The sequence below is a fragment of the Ctenopharyngodon idella genome, chromosome 22, assembly GCF_019924925.1.
Source record: "Ctenopharyngodon idella isolate HZGC_01 chromosome 22, HZGC01, whole genome shotgun sequence".
Lineage (NCBI taxonomy): Eukaryota > Metazoa > Chordata > Actinopteri > Cypriniformes > Xenocyprididae > Ctenopharyngodon > Ctenopharyngodon idella.
In genome coordinates this window covers 3,409,305-3,430,216 of record NC_067241.1, presented here as the reverse complement: position 1 = coordinate 3,430,216, position 20,912 = coordinate 3,409,305, and the positions used below count along the sequence as shown (strand labels likewise).

Below are 20,912 nucleotides of genomic sequence, written 5' to 3'. Positions count from 1 at the left end.
ACAATGAAAATAACAATGCATTGCAAGCTACACTTAATATTTTTCTGAAGAATTTTCCACTAAAATGGTTTTGATTGGTTTTTAGAATGTTGCTATGAATTTGAATTGTTTTGGTAGTTGCTAAGGTGTTGCTAGGTGGTTGCTTGCTCAAAAAGCCCATCTCAATGATATTCTGGTCTCTAAATATGACTCGAGTCTCTCCTCCAGTGTAAGTCTAAGATTTTTTATCCTCTTATCATTGGAAAGTAACAGCACATGATTTAAAGGATTAATTCACTTCAGAATTAAAATTTCCTGATAATTTACTCTCACTCCCCATGTCATCAAAGATGAAATGTTTTCCTCAAAAACCTTAATTTTTTTTCGACTAAAGAAAGAAAGACATAAACATCTTGGATGACATGGGGGTGAGTAAATTATCAGGAAATTTGAGTTCTGAAGTGAACTAATCCTGTAAAGTATCATTCCATTTGAAAAACAGTCCAAGACGAGTTACGCAAAGTATTTACACCAGATGTGTTAACCTCATTCTAACTTTGTGTTTCTAAAGTTATTCAAAGAAGCAAACATATCCAACCCAGTGGGACAGTCCAAAGTTCCTCCCAGTAGAGACATTAATGTCACACCAGATATAAAGTGGAAGGAATAACACACAGAGCTGGATCTGTTCATGGGGAAGCCCTTGCTTATAGACAGCGCTCTGTTTCGACCATGGGCTCAAGATAGCCCACTCACGTAAACTTCACCACAGGTCGCCACCTCGTCTCTTGCTTTTGCTTTGCTCAACACTGAGCTGACTGTCTTGTGCTGATGACCCAGACACCATTGCAAGATTGCTGGACAAACTTCTGAGTAACTTGAAATTTCGCTTGAGTCAAACATTAAAAGTGAAATTATGTGAATCATTGGTCATTTTGTTAACTTTCCAAAGAGATTGCTGTATGAAAGTGTCTTGTCTAACGTGTATCAAATGATTTTATGTGGAGGGAGTGTCAAAAACCTTGCCTAAACCTTGAGGCCAATTCTTTCTATAAAATATTCAATTGTAAAAATAAAATATTATTATTAGATAAATTAATATTAGCTGTTAAAATATTATTTAAATATATTTTCTATATATATATATATATATATATAAAATATATTACATATTAAAAAGAGAGGTTTTGGTGTCTCATGATGACTTGTACCTTTGTCCACACTGTAAAAAAAAAAAAGTTTTTTTGTGAATAAAACAGATTATTGGAGTGCATTTAAAAAAAAAAAAATACAAACGATTAAAATACTTCTGCCATTTCTTTGTAATTATTTGCGAAATTTCTTAGGAAAAAATTGTTTCAAAGTAAATCCTACATCATTTTTTTCCAGTGTATTGTTATGCCTTGAAATCTACACTGAAATTTCCCCATATAGGGAATATTAAGATGCTGCTACTAAAACAACTTTCCAGAACAAGACTGCACTAGAATTATTTTATAACATTTCCCGATCACTGTTATCATGGCCATAAGTGCACAAATTTCCCAAAATATGGAAGCAATATAGAAAGCAAAGAAAACAAAAAACAAAGCTTTAGGAGATTATAATATTACACATACATTTCATTCAGCTTTAGCCACAAGTTCTGTCTAAAATTTACATAACACTTGATTGACTAAATGTATCTCTTTGGCTTAAAGTAAACCTATCTGTTTACTGTTTCCCAGTTTTTCAACCGTTCTATAAAAAAGAAAAATCTATTACTGATGGATAAACTACACCACACCCGAGTATGACTCAGTCCAAGGGCCAAGGTTTCCAAACAAAGCCACAGAGACCAGAGGAACTAGGAGGAAATCCTCTCTACAAGCCAGACTAATGCTGGTCCATAGACTCATGTCCTCTATTTGATTGGATACCTACTCATATGCGTGTGTCATATGGGAGAATTCCTGTAATATCCTACACATTCTACTCCCTCACATACTGTACTTCTATTTATGTCTGTAAAAGATGGTTATGATAGGAAATGGGAAGTACATTTCTCTCTAATCTCCCACTCAGCAGTGTAAAGTGTTAACTGATCATGCCATGGGTCTGCTATCTGTTTTCAAATAAACTGTAATGTTCTACTGAATTCAAAAGTGCAAGATGACCTTAGAGAAAACACTCCCGCAGGCTGCCAGGCAATGTTCTGAGCCAAAAAACATCTCCCTTTCCAGATATGAAAACATCTTTCTTAAGCGAGCTGCAATAAAATTATATAATTTATATTATATTATATTTAAAAGTTATATTTATATTTAAGAGTATATAATATTTAAGGACCTAAATGGAGTCATATCTGATTATCTGATTGATTAAAGTTGACCCAGGTGTTACAAGGACATTTGAGTAAGAATGCAATTCTTACTTTACGATTGGTACCATACTATGATGTCTGCTCCCCAAATGGGCACTGCACACTCTATGGGCTTTCTTTTCCAAAGCACTGACCCAACGAGACAAACTATAGTAGTCAACATTTGAAGTGGATCAAAAAAGTTAATCAAAGTTGTCCTAAGAACTAAGCTGTTCTAAGAAGAAGGTTTTAGGACAACTTTGATGAAAGGTTTTGATCCACTTCAAATGTTGACTACTGTAGTTAAGAACCATTGAAACTAACCAGTAAAAACGAGAACAGAAGACAGAGAAAACAAAACCAAATCAGATTACATGTGACAGTAGTATCACAAAATGGAAGTAATGTAAATATCTAAGTTAATGATTAATCACGTTTGTCACTGAAGCATCTTGCTTTTAGCAAACGGTGATATCCTGTCTGTGCATCTGAGCCCTAATGTTTAATCTCAATCTGTGTCTCTGCCATGTTTTATTAGCCCCATTTCGTAGGACTATAGGATGCATCACTGCAGCGTTATTATCTGATTACCACTGTGATCAATAGTGACTGATTTAAAAGGATAGCAGACCTCTTGTTATCTGACTTGGTACAATTTAAAGGGGATCTATTACGCAAAATTCACTTTTCCATGGTGTTTGAACATAAATGTGTTTGCAGCGTGTGTACACAACCACCCTATAATGATAAAAATCCACCCACTCATTTTTTTTTTTTTTTTAATCCTCATAAATCATAGGCAGTGTCTCAGAACAAACCGTTTTCATTTTCTTAACAGTATGACATCATACTGCTCAGGCCCCGTCCACGACTGCTGACAGACTCTGTCGTATTAGCATAGACCCCGCCCTGAGTGAGTTGTACACTGTCCTCCATTTTCTCCAGGCTGGAGCAGCTGCAGCAACAAGAATATCTCATAAGCAATTGAGGTGTTTTGTTGTTGGATGAGTGAACATAACAGTCTTCATGTACTCCTGACATCAGAGTCGCTGAAGATGCAGTGGATTAGTTTTATTTTTAAAATGTGCCCCCATATACCTAAATTTGTTTATGTCTGCACAAATCATTTTACACCAGACTGCTTTGTGAACGAGGGTCAATGCAAAGGGACAATACAAAACAAGTTTTGCTAAAAAGTTGTTACTCAAGGATGGATCAGTACAAACTGTTCATGATCTAGCTTATAGTCTCCAGAGTGATACTGGTTACGGCAGTAATGAAGGCGAGAGCACTTTATTACAATTCATCAGAGTTGATTTATGGATATAAAGTCTACCAGTTTATTAAGCACCCCCCGAAAAGGCATAAGGTCTGTATATATTTGTTCATTGTTAATTGCAATGAGTTTTTTTTTATATATAATTGGCTGTGTATGTTGCTGATAAAACAAAGAAGAGAGAGAGTTTATGGATAAGACTTTAATATGTACTTCTTGTACTGTTTTATTCAGCTCTTACTGTGATTTTCTGAAGTGAAAACAGACACTTCATCTTTGTGTGATGTACAATAAACATCATAAAACTCATAGTAAATTTTTGGCCATCTTTCGAACGGGGTCCACTACAACAGGCTTGTACTTGTAGTGGATAAAAGCAAGATGACTTATTTATAACCGTAATTAAACTAAATGATACCTGTTCTATCTTCATGTAGCATATATTCTCTGGGTCTGTAGACATCATTGCCCGACTCCGGTTTGAACTGAACACCATTACTGACAGTTTCTGACATTTTCGGGGCGCGAGATTGTCCTGTTTTGTTGTTGTTGGTATGCCGGAGCATGAGCTCTTGAAACTCCGCCCTATTTTGGAAAGTGGGCCGGGAGCAGCAGCTCATTTTTATTTAAAAGGACACACAAAAAAGCAAGTTTTTGGTCACTCCCAAAAAGTGGCAATTTTAACATGCTATAATAAATTATCTTTTTGAATTAAAACTTCACATACACACTCTGGGGGCATCAGAGACTTATATTACATCTTGTAAAAAGTGGCATAACAGGTCCCCTTTAAGAGCATTAAGGCCTGGATTAAATTGTCTTTGTTTCTGCAGGCCAGTGAAGACAAGTAGGCAACAAAAAGTGAAATGGGAAAAGTTACTCTATATGTATACGTGATAGACAGACCCACCCAGAACACCCTACACTCTTAAAATAAAGGGTTCGAAGGGGGATTTTCAGGTGTTAAAGGTTCTTAGTTGAACCATTGATGCCAGTAAATAACCTTTATTTAAGAGTCTAGCAATGTGATAAAAATCACTTAAATTATGCTGAAATAAAATATAAATATAAGATGAAAAATTTAAACAAACGAAAATTAGAAATGCTGCCAACGAACTGAATAAAATAAGCTGAAGTGCTAAAATTATAAAACAAACAAATAAATTAAAGCTACATACATAGAAATGTTTTTTTTTTTTTTTTTAAATGACAAACGTACATTAAAATGAATAAAATGTACACTAAAATCAAAATCAAAACTGAAAATATAAAAGAGCTGAATTTAAAATATCAACAAATACAATAAAAATATATAAATAATACTAAAATAACACTGCACAAAGCAACACTCTGGTAAATATCCAGAACACCCTAGCAACAAAATAGCACCTTAGTAACTGCATAGCAACACCCTGGCAACCACCCTTGCATTGTGGCAGTGACTTTTGCACGTGCAAACACCACTCACATATTCTTTAGAAAATACAAAAGCTTAGCTAGCATGCCAACATTCACACGTATTTACTAAAACAAGTGTCCATGTCAAACTGAGCACAGCCACAAACACGCACCACCCATGGTGACACTGTACATTACACTCGTCCCTCCTGGCTTCAAGACAATTAGCATTTATAGTGGCTCTAGTTCTAGTTTAAAGTTTCCCAAGAGCACCTGCTTTTCAATGCCCAGTCTCATGTCTCAACCACTGGAAACATGATGTGAGATTCCATTTTAAGAAATGAATGTTCCTCTCTGTTTGTACAGTCCATGTCAGGGTTTATGAGGTGCGCTAAACTTTTCTCTGAGAATCTAAGCTTTGAAACAGGTTCAAAACTGGGATTAAGATCAAGCAAAATAAAGTATATTAAAACAGTGAGTGACTAGGGTGCCAAAACAAACGATTAACAAGCAACAGGGATGATTTCTTAAAATCTGATAGGCTTCTGGGTAAACATATGTTAATAGGGTTAGCTGGCATAAGTTGTGTGTGAAGCAATCTTTGATGTCAATTCACGTGCATTCTAGTTCAATACAGATTCTCAAAGTCAAATCTGGAGAGTCAACTTTAAGAGGCCACTGCTGATTTGTGATTTGTCTTACAGCCAGTGGATCCGTTTTTTCCTCACCATATGCTAAATATTAATTCGGCCTTGATGCCTGCAATCTGCCAGAAACCTGCAAGTATAAATGCTAAAATCAGGATTTTCTCCCAATTAATTGCCATAAAACCAGATCTGGCAGCTTTTGGTCTTCTATCCTAGAAGCATTTACGAAAGCCGCCATGAGAATTAAGAAAATCCCGAACAAAGGGATTACACTTCATATAGACGGGTCAGTCACTATGTGACTATATGGTCATATTTATGGACTGAAAAAAAAAAAAAATGTTAAAAATGGATTTCACATCTGCAATATTATTATAGAAGATGAAATCCAGCATCAGCTTCTAAGACTGCAACCTTAAGCTCAGCCTAATTCTTTGGTTAAAGGTGAAGTTACATTATGGAAATTAAATTGACATCCAGTTATCATCTCAGAATGAAAAAGTTATTTTGCATTTTTAATACTTTTTTTTTTTTTTTTTTCAAATGAGTCAAGAAGGGGGCTATATTCAGAGCAGAGTACTAACATACTGCAGAGTAGGCCTATACACAGAATACTGCCATTTATATTAATAAAATAGATTGAGTATGAGAATGCATTAACATTAGACAGAACAGTATTATGCTAAAATGTTGTCACATGACATATTTAATTCAGAGAGTGCCGTCCAGTTAACACCTTGGAAATTAAAATACTGTTCCATCAAATAATGAATGAAGAAAAAGGAAATGAATGGAATATTGTGCAGCACGGTTTACTACAATTTAAAAAACAGTATGCATTGAACATTACTGAAACTGTATGCATAAACGTTTTAACGTTTGCTCATTACCACATCAAATTTTGAATTTCTGATTTTATTTTATTTTTTTTTTTTTTAATATATATATATAATATATATATATATATATATATATATATCAATGTTAATCTTGGGTTCATTCATCACACTGAAAATGGAAGGTCACATTGAGTGCAGTGAATTGTGGGATAGAGTATTTGATGCATTGCCCTCTTTTTTGTACTAAATTTTTGCAAAAGTATTCAATGCATACCAAAAGCTATTCTTTGCATACTATTTACTAGTGTATGAAATATTGAGTATGGTAGTATGCTATACCAGACTATAATTATAATATAATGGAGAAAGCTAACTATTAACATTCCCATTCATCTCAGTAGCTATGTTTCCATCCAAAGTTGTGAATTTAACTTAAGTGCAAAATTGGAATATCGCAAAAAACATTTGCGAATAAAACAGCGTTTCCATCCAGAGAGTCGAAGAGAACAAAATCGTCACTTCCTGATAAATTGGCGCTAAATATCACCAAGAAAAATAGGACTGTATATAATAGTTTTCGGTAAATAATAAATTAATTGCACGAAGACAAAACTACCTCATGTTATCTTGTTTTTGAAGGCGGAAGCCTGCTGTTTGGGAACGCAGTCGTGTAAGACAGTACTTGGAGGAAATTATAGGCTACTGAACCACTTTGACGGCAAGCTTTGGCTCAGGCATTTCAGAACAGCCAAAACAGCATTTCAGATTTTTCTCCACGAGATCGCTCTGCTGGTTGGTCCAGTTATTCCATCGCATTGCAAAGTCACATGACCTTTTTGATGCACATTGAGGAATTTATTCTGTAAATGTGTTTCCATCATAGTTTATGCTTGTGTTTTCTCGGATATGAAATTTATCTGACTCAATTAAGCGCATTAATGCTTAAATTATGTGCATTTTTAGAATTTATGCACATCTTGCTGTTTCCATTCAACATTTTTTTTTTTTATGCAGTATCCCAAAATGCACATAAAAATAGGTGGATGGAAACATAGCTAATGGCAGTTGTTTGGCCAGAGCATGCAATCCCAAAAGTATGCAGCTGAGCCACTCACCTGAGCTGAAAATGTGACTGATCATTTTGGAACTGCAGAAAAATGACGCAATAATGCCAACCGATTGGCTGACAGTAGGCTATCCTAAAAATATCAACTATACGAAAGCTTTCACTATTAAAACTCATGAGTCCATGCTAGTGCATGAACTGTGACATCAAAATTAGTTTTTCTCAAGACTTGAAGTATCAACATTTATCATTGACATTTATTGAAAATGTTACACTTTTTTTTTTTTTTTTGGCAAAAAATAACACCAAACAATGTTAAATAATAATAAAAAAATATGTATAAAGCCCATTTCACATTTTCACTCTTTTAAAAAAAAAAAAAAAAAAAAATACTGGGATGTTTCAACCCATGTTTGGGTCAAATATGGACAAACCCAACCATTGGTTTAAAATAGCCTAGAGTGTAGCTTTTAATTAGTCACTGATCAAACATGTAGTAAAGTGAATTTATTTATTTTTTCTTGAAAAATGTAATTTTGTCACATGCTATTAACTGCTATGTTAGAAGGTCGTCAATGAAGAATTCATTTATTTTTTTCAGATGGCCTAGTTGTGGCATTGACCAGAAGAGGTTAACTGCTGACCGGGGGGGGAAATATCTGAACATGTCCATGTTTACAATTTTAAGCACTAATAGAGTGCTGCAGGAATAACTTATTTTTCTAGGCCAAACCTAAAAAAAGTGAGTTAGCATTTTAGCACTTCCAGTTCCATTGTCCTGAAGGGTTTCTGGTCTGAAAAAGGTCTGTGGTGAACACAAGCTCAAGACATTTTCAGGTTTATTCTATGACATTAAAAAAAAAAAAAGAAAAAAAGAAAAAGAAAAAAGAAAAATCACAAAGAGGGTATTAGTGATATTGGGTATTTTAAGCTTTTTGGTTGCTAACAAGTCCACTACAGCTTTCACTGCCTCATTCCGTTTATAATCACACTCTTGCAAACTATTTTAACTCAAACTTTCAGGGAAAGGGATTTTAAATTAAGACTGAAAGAGTTCAAGCTTAATGACAGTCATGTTGAAGTAATGTTGAAGTGATGTAGTTTAGCTTCTGGCGATTGTATTTAGGCTTCAAAACTCATAAATATTGTTTAATTTGTAAAGATTATCATGATGAACAAAACGTGTAAGAATCATGAACTTTTGTTGGTCACAGAGTTTCTTTTCTGCAATAATCCAAAAGCTAATGGAAAAATCTAATTGGATTTTAGTCGAGGGAACCAGGGTGATGCGAACGTACAGGTTGGCCTACAAAAATACGTCATCACTTCAGCACTTTATTAAACAACTTATTAAACAGCATTAGCCTCTCTGCTGCCCCCTGCAGCTCTGGATCACTGAAGTTTCAGATATGTCCGTAAATTTGTGTTTACTAACTTCAAACTGCAAGACAACATCCATCATGTGATCTCAAGATGGTGGCTACTGTTGATACTCCCTATGTAGAACGTATTTTACACTGATTAGACTGGCACCATTGGCACAGAAATTGCAACACATAATGCTTTAAAGAAGTTTGAGAATCAAAACACGTTTAGTGCAGTTCTTGACTGTGTTGTGCTTGATGCTGACAGACCGTAGTCAAATCTCTGCCTACGCTGGTGGAGGTGTGTGTGTGTTAGAGAGAGAGAGAGAGAGAGAGAGAGAGAGAGAGAGAGAGAGAGAGAGAGAGAGAGAGAGAGAGAAAATGCACAATGTTGAAATGGGAAAAGTGTAATTCAACCTGCAGATCAGCTTTTGTCGATTCTCAGGGGTGGATCTGATCTCAAAACAGATGAAACCCATGAGCCCACTCACCATAACACTTGCCACTCTCAGACCACTCATCACTAACACACATACTCACACTTAGATCGTTCATCGCTAATACACTTTCTCTCTCTCTTTCAATTCAATTCATATTGCTTTATTGGCATGACATATTTAGGTACATATTGCCAAAGCATTGCATAAAGCAAAACAAAAACAAACATACAAACAAGAACATACATAAAATGCATTTATATATATATATATATATATATATATATATATTAGTGCTTTATATACACACACATATTAATAGTATTATAATATGGATGTGTTCACTCGGTACCTCTTAGTTTGTGGCAATTATAAATATGGTGTACTACTAAAGAGGAAGAAGGTCCTTCAAGTAATATTTTCAGTTTGTCAGTTTCATGGAGTGGCTGGAACTCAGGGATACTATGCTGTATTTGACAGTACAGTGACTCTCTTAAGGTTGTGTATTTATCACAGTGGAGGAGGAAGTGTGCCTCCGTCTCAACTGCCCCTGATCTGCATTCAATTCATATTGCTTTATATCATATTGTGTTTTCAATCTTTTGAAGCGTGTTGTTATAATAATCCAGTTTCTTCTGTCTTAGTGTGTTTTTGTATTGTCTCAGAAGTTATGAGTGTTTTAAGCGCAACTCAGTCTCTCTCTCTCTCTCTCTCTCTCTCTCTCTCTCACACACACACGCTGCTCATGGCTAGCACACACTAATGCACTCTCAGATAGCTCAATGCTAATACACACATACATATACTCTCTGACCACTTAACACCAACAGACAAACATACACTAATTTACTAAACCCTCAGATTTCTCATCTCATGTTCATACTCATGTTACTGACACTGGTTCACATGCTGTTAAACCTTTCTTTTGTCCTGGAACTACATGTTGAGAAAACGAGTTACTAGAGTTACTAACGGCTGACGCACCATACACTATGCACTTATGCACTATATACTCAACCATGTAGTGTATGAATTTTATAAGGTTATTTTATCATTCAACATTGGAGTCTGAGTCCCTTCCCCTCCGTGTTTTTTTCTGTTAATGTAAATGTAATGTAATGTAATAAAAGTCCATCATCTCAGTATTTAAAGTGTACTTTTTCTTTTTGGAATTTTCAGTGTGAACACACTACTCGCATTATTTATACTACAAAATGGCACAGAATAGTGCATAACTACGTGAATTGGGACGCACCTACTGCCTCTAGTGTCATATGACTGCATCAGTTACTAGCCTGAAGACTACTATCCAACACTCCAAACAATTCACGAGTTCACACTTACATATAATAAATAGAGTAAAGGTTATGCGTATTGGCGTATTGTCTGAGGGGAGGGCTCCGAGCTTGGAATCCAGAGTGCTCCCCCCATCCCAGGTTGGGATAGGAATAGTTAGAAGTGAGAAGGGGTGGTGGAGGGATGCTGGAAAACACTGTCAAAATATGTACGTTCTGTCAAGGAACAGAAGCAAGTCTGCTGTGTATAGATACCCCTTATCTTGTTAATGGAGTTGATTACTGCATGCGCTCCTCTTGTGTTAATTAGATTAATTATCTGAACGTGCTCCTCCCGAACTTTGTTAATAAAACATCATATAGCACTACTCATGCAAGGCACAAGGGTGATTCGGTTTATTACAACAGTTTTACATTAGAATAATATATGATAGTCAATATAATGCCAAAATACACTATCATTCAAAATAAATTGATGCTTTCATTCAGCAAGGATGCATTAAACTGATCAAAAGTGACAGTAAAGACATTTATAATGTTACAAAAGATTTTGAGCTTTCTATAAATGAATCCTGAAAAATATATAGCATTGTTTCCACACAATTAAGCAGCACAACTGTTTTCAACACTGATATGAATCAGAAATATTTCTTGAGCATCAAATCATCATATTAGAATGATTTCTGAAGGATTATAAGACTGGAGTAATGATGCTGAAAAATCAGCTTTGATCACAGGAATAAATTACATTACAAAATATATTACAATAGAAAACACTTATTTTAAATTGTAATAATATTTCACAATATTACTAATTTTACTGTATTTTTAGTTTTACTGTAAATAAATGCAGCCTTGGTGAGCAGAGGAGACTTCTTGCAAAAACAAAAAAAAAAAAAAAAAAATCTACTTATACTAAACGGTAGTATATAATCAGTGTAATTAAAGCAAATTGACTATACAATGGAATCTGGTCGATCACTAAAACTAAATATTCTTCTGCTGAGGGTTTGTACATTTTCCATAAAAACTGAAAACTCTAATTTTCGTCAAGATTACGTCTGTCTAACAGTGCTGACATCTTAAATATACACAAAAACAGAGACTACACCTGTTTCAAACACATGTGCACATATACTTTACACTGCTGATATCTGTTACAGTCATTCTCTAAGAAATCCAGGTTATCCTCAGCGATCTTTAACCAGACATTTAATCAAATATAGCAACAGCACACCTGATTCAATTTGTTAAGTGTTCCACCTAAATCATCACAAAGTTGATGAAACATCTTCAAATTTGCAGCAAAGACCAAATGAAAGGTTCTTCAATTGTTCTTTAATGTAGATTACATTAACCAAAGACTCATAAATCAAAAATGATTGTTGTACTTGTTGAGAAATTGCTAGGTGTTTGCTATGGTGTTCTGTCTAAAAGCAACACTTGCTTTCACAAGCTAAAACACAGTCTTTGGAGCTTAAAAAGGGTCTTCTATGGCATCAGACTGTAAAACCCTTTTTGTAACCTTTATATTTAATAGTGTAAAGTGTAAAACAACCCGTACAGCTGAACTCTCCATCTGCAGGTGGGGGTGGTTTCGCTGGCATCATGCCTGTCTGATGAGGGTCAGACTAGGTCAGGGCTTCTGTTAGAGCAGTGGGGTGAAGGCTGTCTTTGTGACTGCTGCATTCACTCTCTTTGTATGGAGTGGAAAACCTACAGCTATCACTTTCTTTGCCTGCTTTCTCTTACTGCGCAATGCACCCACCGCCACGGGCAACAAGGCACTCAGAGATGGAGAATTAGGCCAGAAAGTAGATGGAAGGACAGATTTGATGCTCTCTGTCCTCAACTTTCAGGGTTCCAATGAACACATAGGAAAGATTTTGTTTCTTCTTTCCTTTAGATCAAAAATTCACACTGTAGTTGAAAGTGGCTCAAATCTTCCCTCATGTTTACCACATTTTTGGGTTTGAACATCAAAAATTGTTTTGAATTTCCAATCTGGGAAAGCTTTGAATTCTTAATTTCAAACTTCCATACATGGTTTTAAATCAAATACATATTATTTTTTTTTTTTTTTTTTTATTATTTTTTTTTTTTTACAATGTGATTTTTGTGTGAACATACAGAAATTCATATGTGAAATTTCAGAAGTCATGTATGAAATGTCAGAATTTATATAATTTATAAGTCAACCAAGCAACGTAACTGCACAATTGATTTACCATCGGCCTAAATTATAAAATAATTAAATCGAACTAATATAAAATAATGCAGAGAAATGCACAAAATATATTCATTTCAAATATATAATGATGTACATTAGGTCACATATGTGACACTTGCTTTTCATGAGTTATAAGTTCAAAGGAATTTAGGTAACACTTTACAATAAGATTCATTAGTTAAACATTAGTTAATGTATTAACTAACATGAACTAACCATGAGCAATACATTTGTTACTATATTTACTAATATTCGTTAATGTTAGTTAATGAAAATACAGTTGTTCAGTGTTTATTCATGTTATTTCACAGTGCATTAACTAGTGTTAACAAGATTTTAATAACCAATTAGTAAATGTTGAAATTAACATTAACAAAGATTAATAAATGCTGTAAAAGTGCAGTTCATTATTAGTTCATGTTAACTAATGAACCTTACTGTAAAGGGTTACCAGAATTTAATTAAATCTATTGAAGTCAATGGAGTTCATTGTAATTCTCATATTATATGCTCTTATAAATTTCATATAAAATTTCTCATTAATATTGATTAAAAATATATATTTTCTTGCATCACCCTGTAGTTTTTGTAACATTTTAAACTAAAAAAAATTTTGCAATGGTTTAATTAAAAAGGGGGTAAATGTAGTAATAGCACAGTAAAAACATGGTAAAACATTCAAAACTTCAAAAGGTTTGCACATTCACTCATTAATGAGAAGTTACTGGTCAGATACAATATGGTTTTAGTTGAAAAATATTAAGTTATGAGCGTTTTATGAGCTTATGTTCCATGCAACAAGTGTATACAGTTTTTTAATGCACTACAAGCGTTAAGACTGGTGCCCAAATTTTATAGTAAATTTTTATTGTAAATTGTATTGAGACATTTATGAAATTAGGTTATGATGAACATGCCAGGCTAGTGTGTTTTATGCATGTGGCATCAATTCAGGAGCATCTCACATTGGTCATATTTAAAAGGCCAAAAAAATAGATTGAAACAGATTGGGCACTTTGGCTTTGTGATGTGACCGTAATCCAAAAAGACTGTTGATCCTATGCAAAAGATAATAAACAGCAAACAACTCACCAGTATTGAGGTCATCACAGCAGACTTCTATTGAGTCAGAGGAACAGTCGCTGAAGTCATCCAGAGATACGTCTTCCTGAATCTGCAGCCTTAAAACAAAATGAAAAGAATAAGACAATTAGACACAGTGCCTCACAGCCTTTCCAAGAGCCTCATAACCAAAACCCAACTCTGCTCCTTGGAAATATGTAGCATATATCAAGTATTCTTTCACTAAACGTTGGCCTAGAAGTTGAGAAGTGGCATAGTGCTTGGTATTCTTCACTAATTGTTAACCATCTAGCAATAACAATCTGAAAATAATCAATGTTCAGTGCTATTTCCAAACAGCAGCTTTGTCACTGTAACGGCTGGTTTATATTCAGTTACACTAACATGGCAGTCGCCCTGATGCCAGTGTATCCCGTGCCCACCGGGTGTCCACTGCACTAAGTCATTAGAGCAGATAATTCAGAGAGTGTTCATGCTGGCAGGAGAAGCTTTTTAAGCATCTACTCTGCCCCAGAATTCCCAGCAGGCATAGAGAGGGCAAGAGCGACACAGTCTCTGAGAGCGGGACAGGAACTTAAACCGCTTGACTGATTCAGCGCTGGAAAGATTACGAGTGAAAAAGGAGGCTAATCTGTCAGCGTAAGTGATGGACTGTCATATTTGTCAAAACTGGATGAAATGGGGAGAAAAATAGTGAGAGTGACAAAAGAGAGTGAGAGAGCTGGGCACAGACAGACGTGAAGACAAATTATGCAGCAGCTAAAGAAGTAACAAACCATGTAATGCAATAAATGTACAACAGTTCAAGACAATTTGGCAAACAAATGTCGAAAATTTAAATTCTGTTAAAAATAAATAAAATAAAGTTCCTCTTTCAATTTCTTGCACACTAGCTAGGTAGAAGGATATACATTTCCAAATACGTTTCTGCAAGATTAGGACTTTCCACTGTTCATCATAAAAAAATAATTTACCTGTTGCTTCAAATAAGTTTTCTTTTGGACGTTTCACACTTGCAAATGTTAACCCAGAATCATTTTTAAAACAGCCTAATGTAATCCTGGCTTATCTTGAGTGATCTTGAACTATCTATCCTAAGTAAAATAATACTGAGGAGGTCTGTTAACAATATTCTATGTCTCAAATGTAACTGCTTTAATAACTGTCCATTATGCATAGTGGGCACCCCTCTTGATGATGGCCCTGAGTCTAGTTCATATGAACAGGACTTCCCAGAACAGGATTAAAAGTGCACTCTCAGGAAAAAAAAAAAAAAAAAAAAATCAAATTTTACTTTTAGAGGTAAGACAAACAGCTTGTCACTTGGGCAGTACCCTCAAAGGTACCTTCAAAATGTACCCCTTCATAGTAATACCTTAAAGGGATAGTTCACCCACAAATGAAAATTATCCCATGATTTACTCACCCTCAAGCCATCTTAGGGGTTTATGACTATCTTCTTTCAGACAAACACAATCGGGGTCATATTAAAAAATATCCTGGCTCTTCCAAGCTTTGTAATGGTAGTGAATGGGAACCAATATTTTGAAGCCCAAAAAAGCACATGCATTCATCATAAAAGTAATCATATGGCTCCGGGGGGGTTAATAAAGGCCTTCTGAAGTGAAGAGATTGGTTTTTGTAAGAAAAATGTACATATTTAGAAATTTATGAACTATAATTACTGACTTAAGGCAACAGCCATACACGCGTTCTCGGCTTCAAAATATTGGGTCCCATTCACTACCATTATAAAGCTTGGAAGAGCCAGAATATATTTTTAATATAACTCTGATTGTGTTCGTCTGAAAGAATATAGTCATATACACCTAGGATGGCTTGAGGGTGAGTAAATCATTTTTGGGTGAACTATCCCTTTAAGGGTACATATTACTACTCTAAGGTACTAATATGCACATTTTAGGGATACAAAGTTGCCCCTTTAAGGGGCAGTTAATTCAGAGATGTTGGCAGGAGAAGCTATACCCCAGAATTCCCAGCAGGCATAGAGGGTGAGAGCGACACAGTCTCTGAGAGCGGGACAGAAACTTCAACCACTTGACTGATTCAGTGCTGGAAAGATTACGAGTGGAAAAGGACTCATTTTAGGGATAGGTAAGATACAAAGTTGTCCCTTTAAGGGTACTGACCCAGTGACAAACTGTTGTATGGTCGCTGTAAAGACATGTTCCTGGATCAACATATTTTGTTGATCCTGGAACAACATTCCTGTCCAAAAACAGTCCTAACGCTATCCCTACCCCTAAACCTAACCTTATCCATTACTTATCCCTAAAATCTGAGGGAAATGATATGTGAATAAGAATGGCGTAGAAGCCCTTAACCCTTGTTCTAAGCCTAAACTTGACATCAACTGTGAACCTATCCCTCAAATCTGATTGGTTGATTGGAATGTTGTTCCAGGATCAACAAGGATGTCACCAAGGATGACAGTGTGGTGCTAATTCCCATTCAAAATTACAAGTGTGAAACTTTGCTTAACCCAGGGTTAAAACCACTCCTAATATTTAACCATGCACTAACCATAGCCTTTGTGTGAAATAAACCTACTATATGCAACCATCTGATCCCACCAGCATCTTTTGTGTTTTACATATTGGTCTCGAGCATTAGGTGCTGATGTCCCCAATCAGGCTTCTTAACTAGCATAAAGCTAGTTAAGAATCTAGTTAAGAGCCTTCGTGTGAAGTAAACCTACTGTATGAAACCATCTGATCCCACCAGCATCTGTTGTGTTTTACATATTGGTCTCGAGCATTAGGTGCTGATGTCCCCAATCAGGCTTCTTAACTAGCATAAAGCTAGTTAAGAATCCTGGTTGGGGACATCAGCACCTAATGCCCTCCTTGGTCAAAAAGCTTTCCCAGAAAAACCATTATGAACAGTCAGCTCCATGCCAGTGAAAAGCATAGCTACGCTGGTGAACATTATACTATCTCTGCACTAACCAGAATAAACCAGCCTGGTCTTTTTTGGTTGTGGTCTAAGCTGATCTTTCAATCCTTCAGTGTATTTGCCATAACATACCTGTATCTGAAAGGTGCAACGGCTGCCATATTGACCTTTGGTGTCTGTTTGGCTTTGAGCATTTCAACACTGGAGGCGTCCTGTTTATGGACTGCAATAGCCTTGGGTGGTGATCTCTGTGGGACCTCCGGGCTGAGGTCATCTGGGGTGCACATCTCCTCATCTGAGAAGCTACTGGAGGCACTATTCTGCAGGGACACTCTCTCTCTATGGACTCTGAGGAGACCTGTATCTACGTTAGTGGCTGCTGGACCAGGCCTCAAGTTGTTGTTACTAAATCTGAATGAAGGGATTCCCGTCTTGCTTTGACTGCTTCCAGAAGCAGCCCTCTCCTCGTGGCACTTGAGTGCTTCTGAGATCAAGCGGTTAGCATTGTCCATTCGTCCTGTCTGAGAAGAAAAGATCCCACTCTGGAAGTTCTTGTTGCCATTGGACCGAAGGTCAAGCAAACTCTCGGTCTTGGGCCCATCCAGATTACCCCTTGAAAGTGGGGACACTTTCCGTCGAACCTGTGGACTGTTATGGGCTGATCTAGAGTCTTGGGTCTGTGTTTGAGGACTGGTAGAAGAACGTTGAATAGGTGGACTGCCTCTTAGAAGCAGATGCTGGTTTCTGAGGGTGGTGTCCCTCAGTACATCTTTGGAGGAGACAGCTGTAGGGCTGCTACTACAGGGGCTTCTGTTGCTAACAGGGATGTGTGTGGATGGTCTCGGAAGGCTGCTGCTGGTGCACTTGGGCTCAGGTTTCGGGGAGGGAAGTCTGGTCCTGTGCAGAGGGATGCCGGAGCCCGGCTGGGCTCGTGGAAGACTCTTCACATTCACTCCTCCACTCATGATGGCACCAAATCAGATGCTGAGGAAAAAGGGAACAAACACCATGAGGACCTGAATCAATGCATGTTGTTGTTCTCTTTAAGGAAACATGTTTTAAAGGTTGACCCTGAATTGCATGCACACACATGCCCTTGTGTCGTCTCCACAGCCATTGGTTTGTTGACGGAAAACCCTTCAAGACAAATTAAAGCTGAGTGATAACTTCAATCATAATGATTCTGGATGATAAGGAGGACTCTACATGTAAGCTTTAAGTATAGCCTGCAGCAGAGTTCCTCAATGGCTCATTAGAAAAATGAACCCTCTAGCAACATTTCTGCATAATGGCATTACGTTGCGTTGTGCATGTTTTGCAACGGTTTCAAAGTGAAATATCCAGTGAGTGGCACTAAAAGCGTGTTCAGTTTTATCCAAAATCTGGAAACGTTTTATTACGTTGATTGTTATACTTATCACCACAGATCTGAATTGAAATGTCCGGTGAGTGTTGCTAAAAGGTTAATGCTCCATCAAGTTTTAAAATAATGTACCACCTACACTAAAGCCTAAACCTACTTGACCGTGAAGCATCCATGCCATTTTAGCTTGTTTCTACAAGCCTACATCACAAGTACAGTTCTGTACCAGCTGAGCTAACAAGCAAGTTTAGCATGTCAAAAAAACCAAACATAAGGAGCTGGTTATGTGATGCAAACTCCAAAATGTATTCGTTTACAAATCATGCACTATGGTAAAAAGTGTTTTGAGGTCATAATATAATATTGTGCAAGGAGCCATGTGAAAATAAGTCTTTATTAATCCATAATATGCCTTTGCAATCATAATTTTGTATGAAAATGATTAAAAGTGCTTGCTGTTTTACTGCCTCTAGTGTTCATTTCCGTTGGAAAGGGCAGTGTTTTTTTTTTTTTATGTATTGGTAGGTGTTTTTGCGTTTTGCAAAAATGTTTCCACAGGTACGCTTTTCCAATGAGCCTGTGTTGATTCCTCAACAACAGTTTCTCTCCTAGGGGCTCGTGATGGAACTGCAGGGGATTCTTGAGATCGTAACAGAAATACCAATGCTGAACTAAACATGAAAAGCATTGCTCCGCACAGCTAAACAGACTTTTGTGGAAATTCAGGTGGAAATTGTGGATTTTGGATAAAAGCCTATCCAATATATGCCTGGTTATGATGACTTTTCACATTTCAGAAGATTATTACTAAGGCAAAAGGCTCTAAATGCAAATTATAATTCCTGTTCATAAATATGGTGAGAACCAGACCTTTTGTAAACCTAAAAATACTCAAATGAATTGAAAAGTGTACTATCCAATAGGGCTGGGAAAATAAATCGACGCGTCGCGAATCGAGAAATGATTCTGGATCAATTCTGAGGTTTTCTGAATGCATCTCGATTCTCTTTTTTAAGTTTTTAACAGCAGATGGCACTGCATGCTTTAGAAACAGCTGTACTTTTCTTCCTTCCAGTTCCTTACACACACCATTTGAACTTTCTATAAAAAATTAATTTATATAATTTGATAAGGTTGAAGCAAATTACAAAGGTGTTTGCAGTGGTCTGTTTACATTAATCTCGCGTCATAAAAGCATTCTGAGGTGCAAGTACATTCTCAGACTCAGCCGAATGCACAAGTGCTCTTCTTCATGAGCATTTGAGCGTGTGGTTAAAAACTAGCCTAGAGCGGCATCTGCTGTTAAAAACTAAGAATTGATTCGAGAGAGAATCGCGATGCATTTGGAAAATCTCGAGAAGCATCGATTTATTTTCGCAGTGCTACTATACAAGTAGTAATAGAAAATGTTTTTGTAATGACGACAGTATAGCGCACAAACAAGTAGCAGCCGTTTCGTTCTCCGCTGCAGTCAGCAATCACACTACTTGCATACCATCCTCGCCTGAGTCTATGACTGATCTATGCCCAAGCTCAGCTCTTCAAGAGGGCACAGTACGGAGCAATCACACTAGTCAAACAAACTGGACTTGGGGTCAAACCTGCTTGGACATGGTTCAGATCGCCTAGTATGGGTACACCCTAAAAGCAGGAGAGTCCAGATTAAAAAAAGAAACAACAAAATGAAATTTGAAAAATGACAATTAATCAGAAATATATTGATTTGTTTGATCTTATATACAAAAATGAAATCATATCAATTATTATTATTACTTTTAATGAAGGATTAGAACATTACTGGAAATCTCAGAAGGTTTACAAATACTGTAAATAATTTTAATCATTGGGGTTTAGCTGATAAAGACTGGGAACCCCTGACCAAAGAGTGTTAAAGAAAGAGAAATGAAGACTCTATAGAAGTTCAGAGAGACTAACTGTTCATAAATAGTACTCACAAATATAATGTAAATTCCCACCTGTTATATTCAAACACAAATGACATGGGCTGTTTAACGAAATCTGAGAAAATCTCCTCAAGAGCTTCTCTAAACAAAATCCTGCCAAGGGGAAGGATTTGGCACGAGTGGTTAAGAGTCTTGTGAAAGAATACAGGAGAAAGGACAGTCATTATTTGAAATACTTGCTTCAGAATCAAAACGGGTGATTATATCAATCTCATTTTGTTAAGCCAACGAAACTCTACCCAAATACTGTAAAGCTCCATCTGGTCACCAAAATAAATCTACTAGCAATAGCAATGGAGAGATTCACTGCGGTTCAGTCAAAGACCTTTAAACCCCTGCCAGTTCAGTTAGTCTGGCAAATATATCTTCCATTCAGTGCCCAAATGTCCCAGAGGCTTTCATCCCAGCCCACAAACTGGTCAAGATGGCCCAAAACCCACACTGTGTACTAACAGTCCCATGGTAACTACTGACCTTCAAATGTACAGGCAAAACTCAATCCATCAAAATCAGGGGCCTGCAAACAACAGGCATAAATGCTCTCTGGCAAATCAGAATCAGAGCAAGTATTACGATTCAGACCATGTGGGAGACCCCATGAGTTGTGGGATGCAAGCCGAGTCGCCTGTGGTCTGAATTCAAGCCACAAACCAAACTCACATTGAAGAGAGCATGTAATACAATAGCCCTGCTTTAAAAAGGTTTGCACCCGCA

General features: G+C 36.5%; 1 protein-coding gene across 10 annotated transcripts in view; it reads right to left on the bottom strand.

Annotated features, from left to right (window-relative positions):
- Nucleotides 1-20,912, bottom strand: part of nav1a (neuron navigator 1a) — a 263,139-nt gene that overhangs the window by 124,823 nt on the left and 117,404 nt on the right. For all 10 annotated transcript variants that reach the window (XM_051880901.1, XM_051880900.1, XM_051880903.1 and 7 more), the window contains 2 exons: nt 17,004-17,855; nt 13,965-14,053 (listed from right to left, as the gene is read on the bottom strand). In XM_051880901.1, the coding sequence (XP_051736861.1) occupies nt 13,965-14,053; nt 17,004-17,836 (922 nt within the window). In that variant the 5' untranslated portion in view covers nt 17,837-17,855. The remainder of the gene's footprint in view (nt 1-13,964; nt 14,054-17,003; nt 17,856-20,912) is intronic.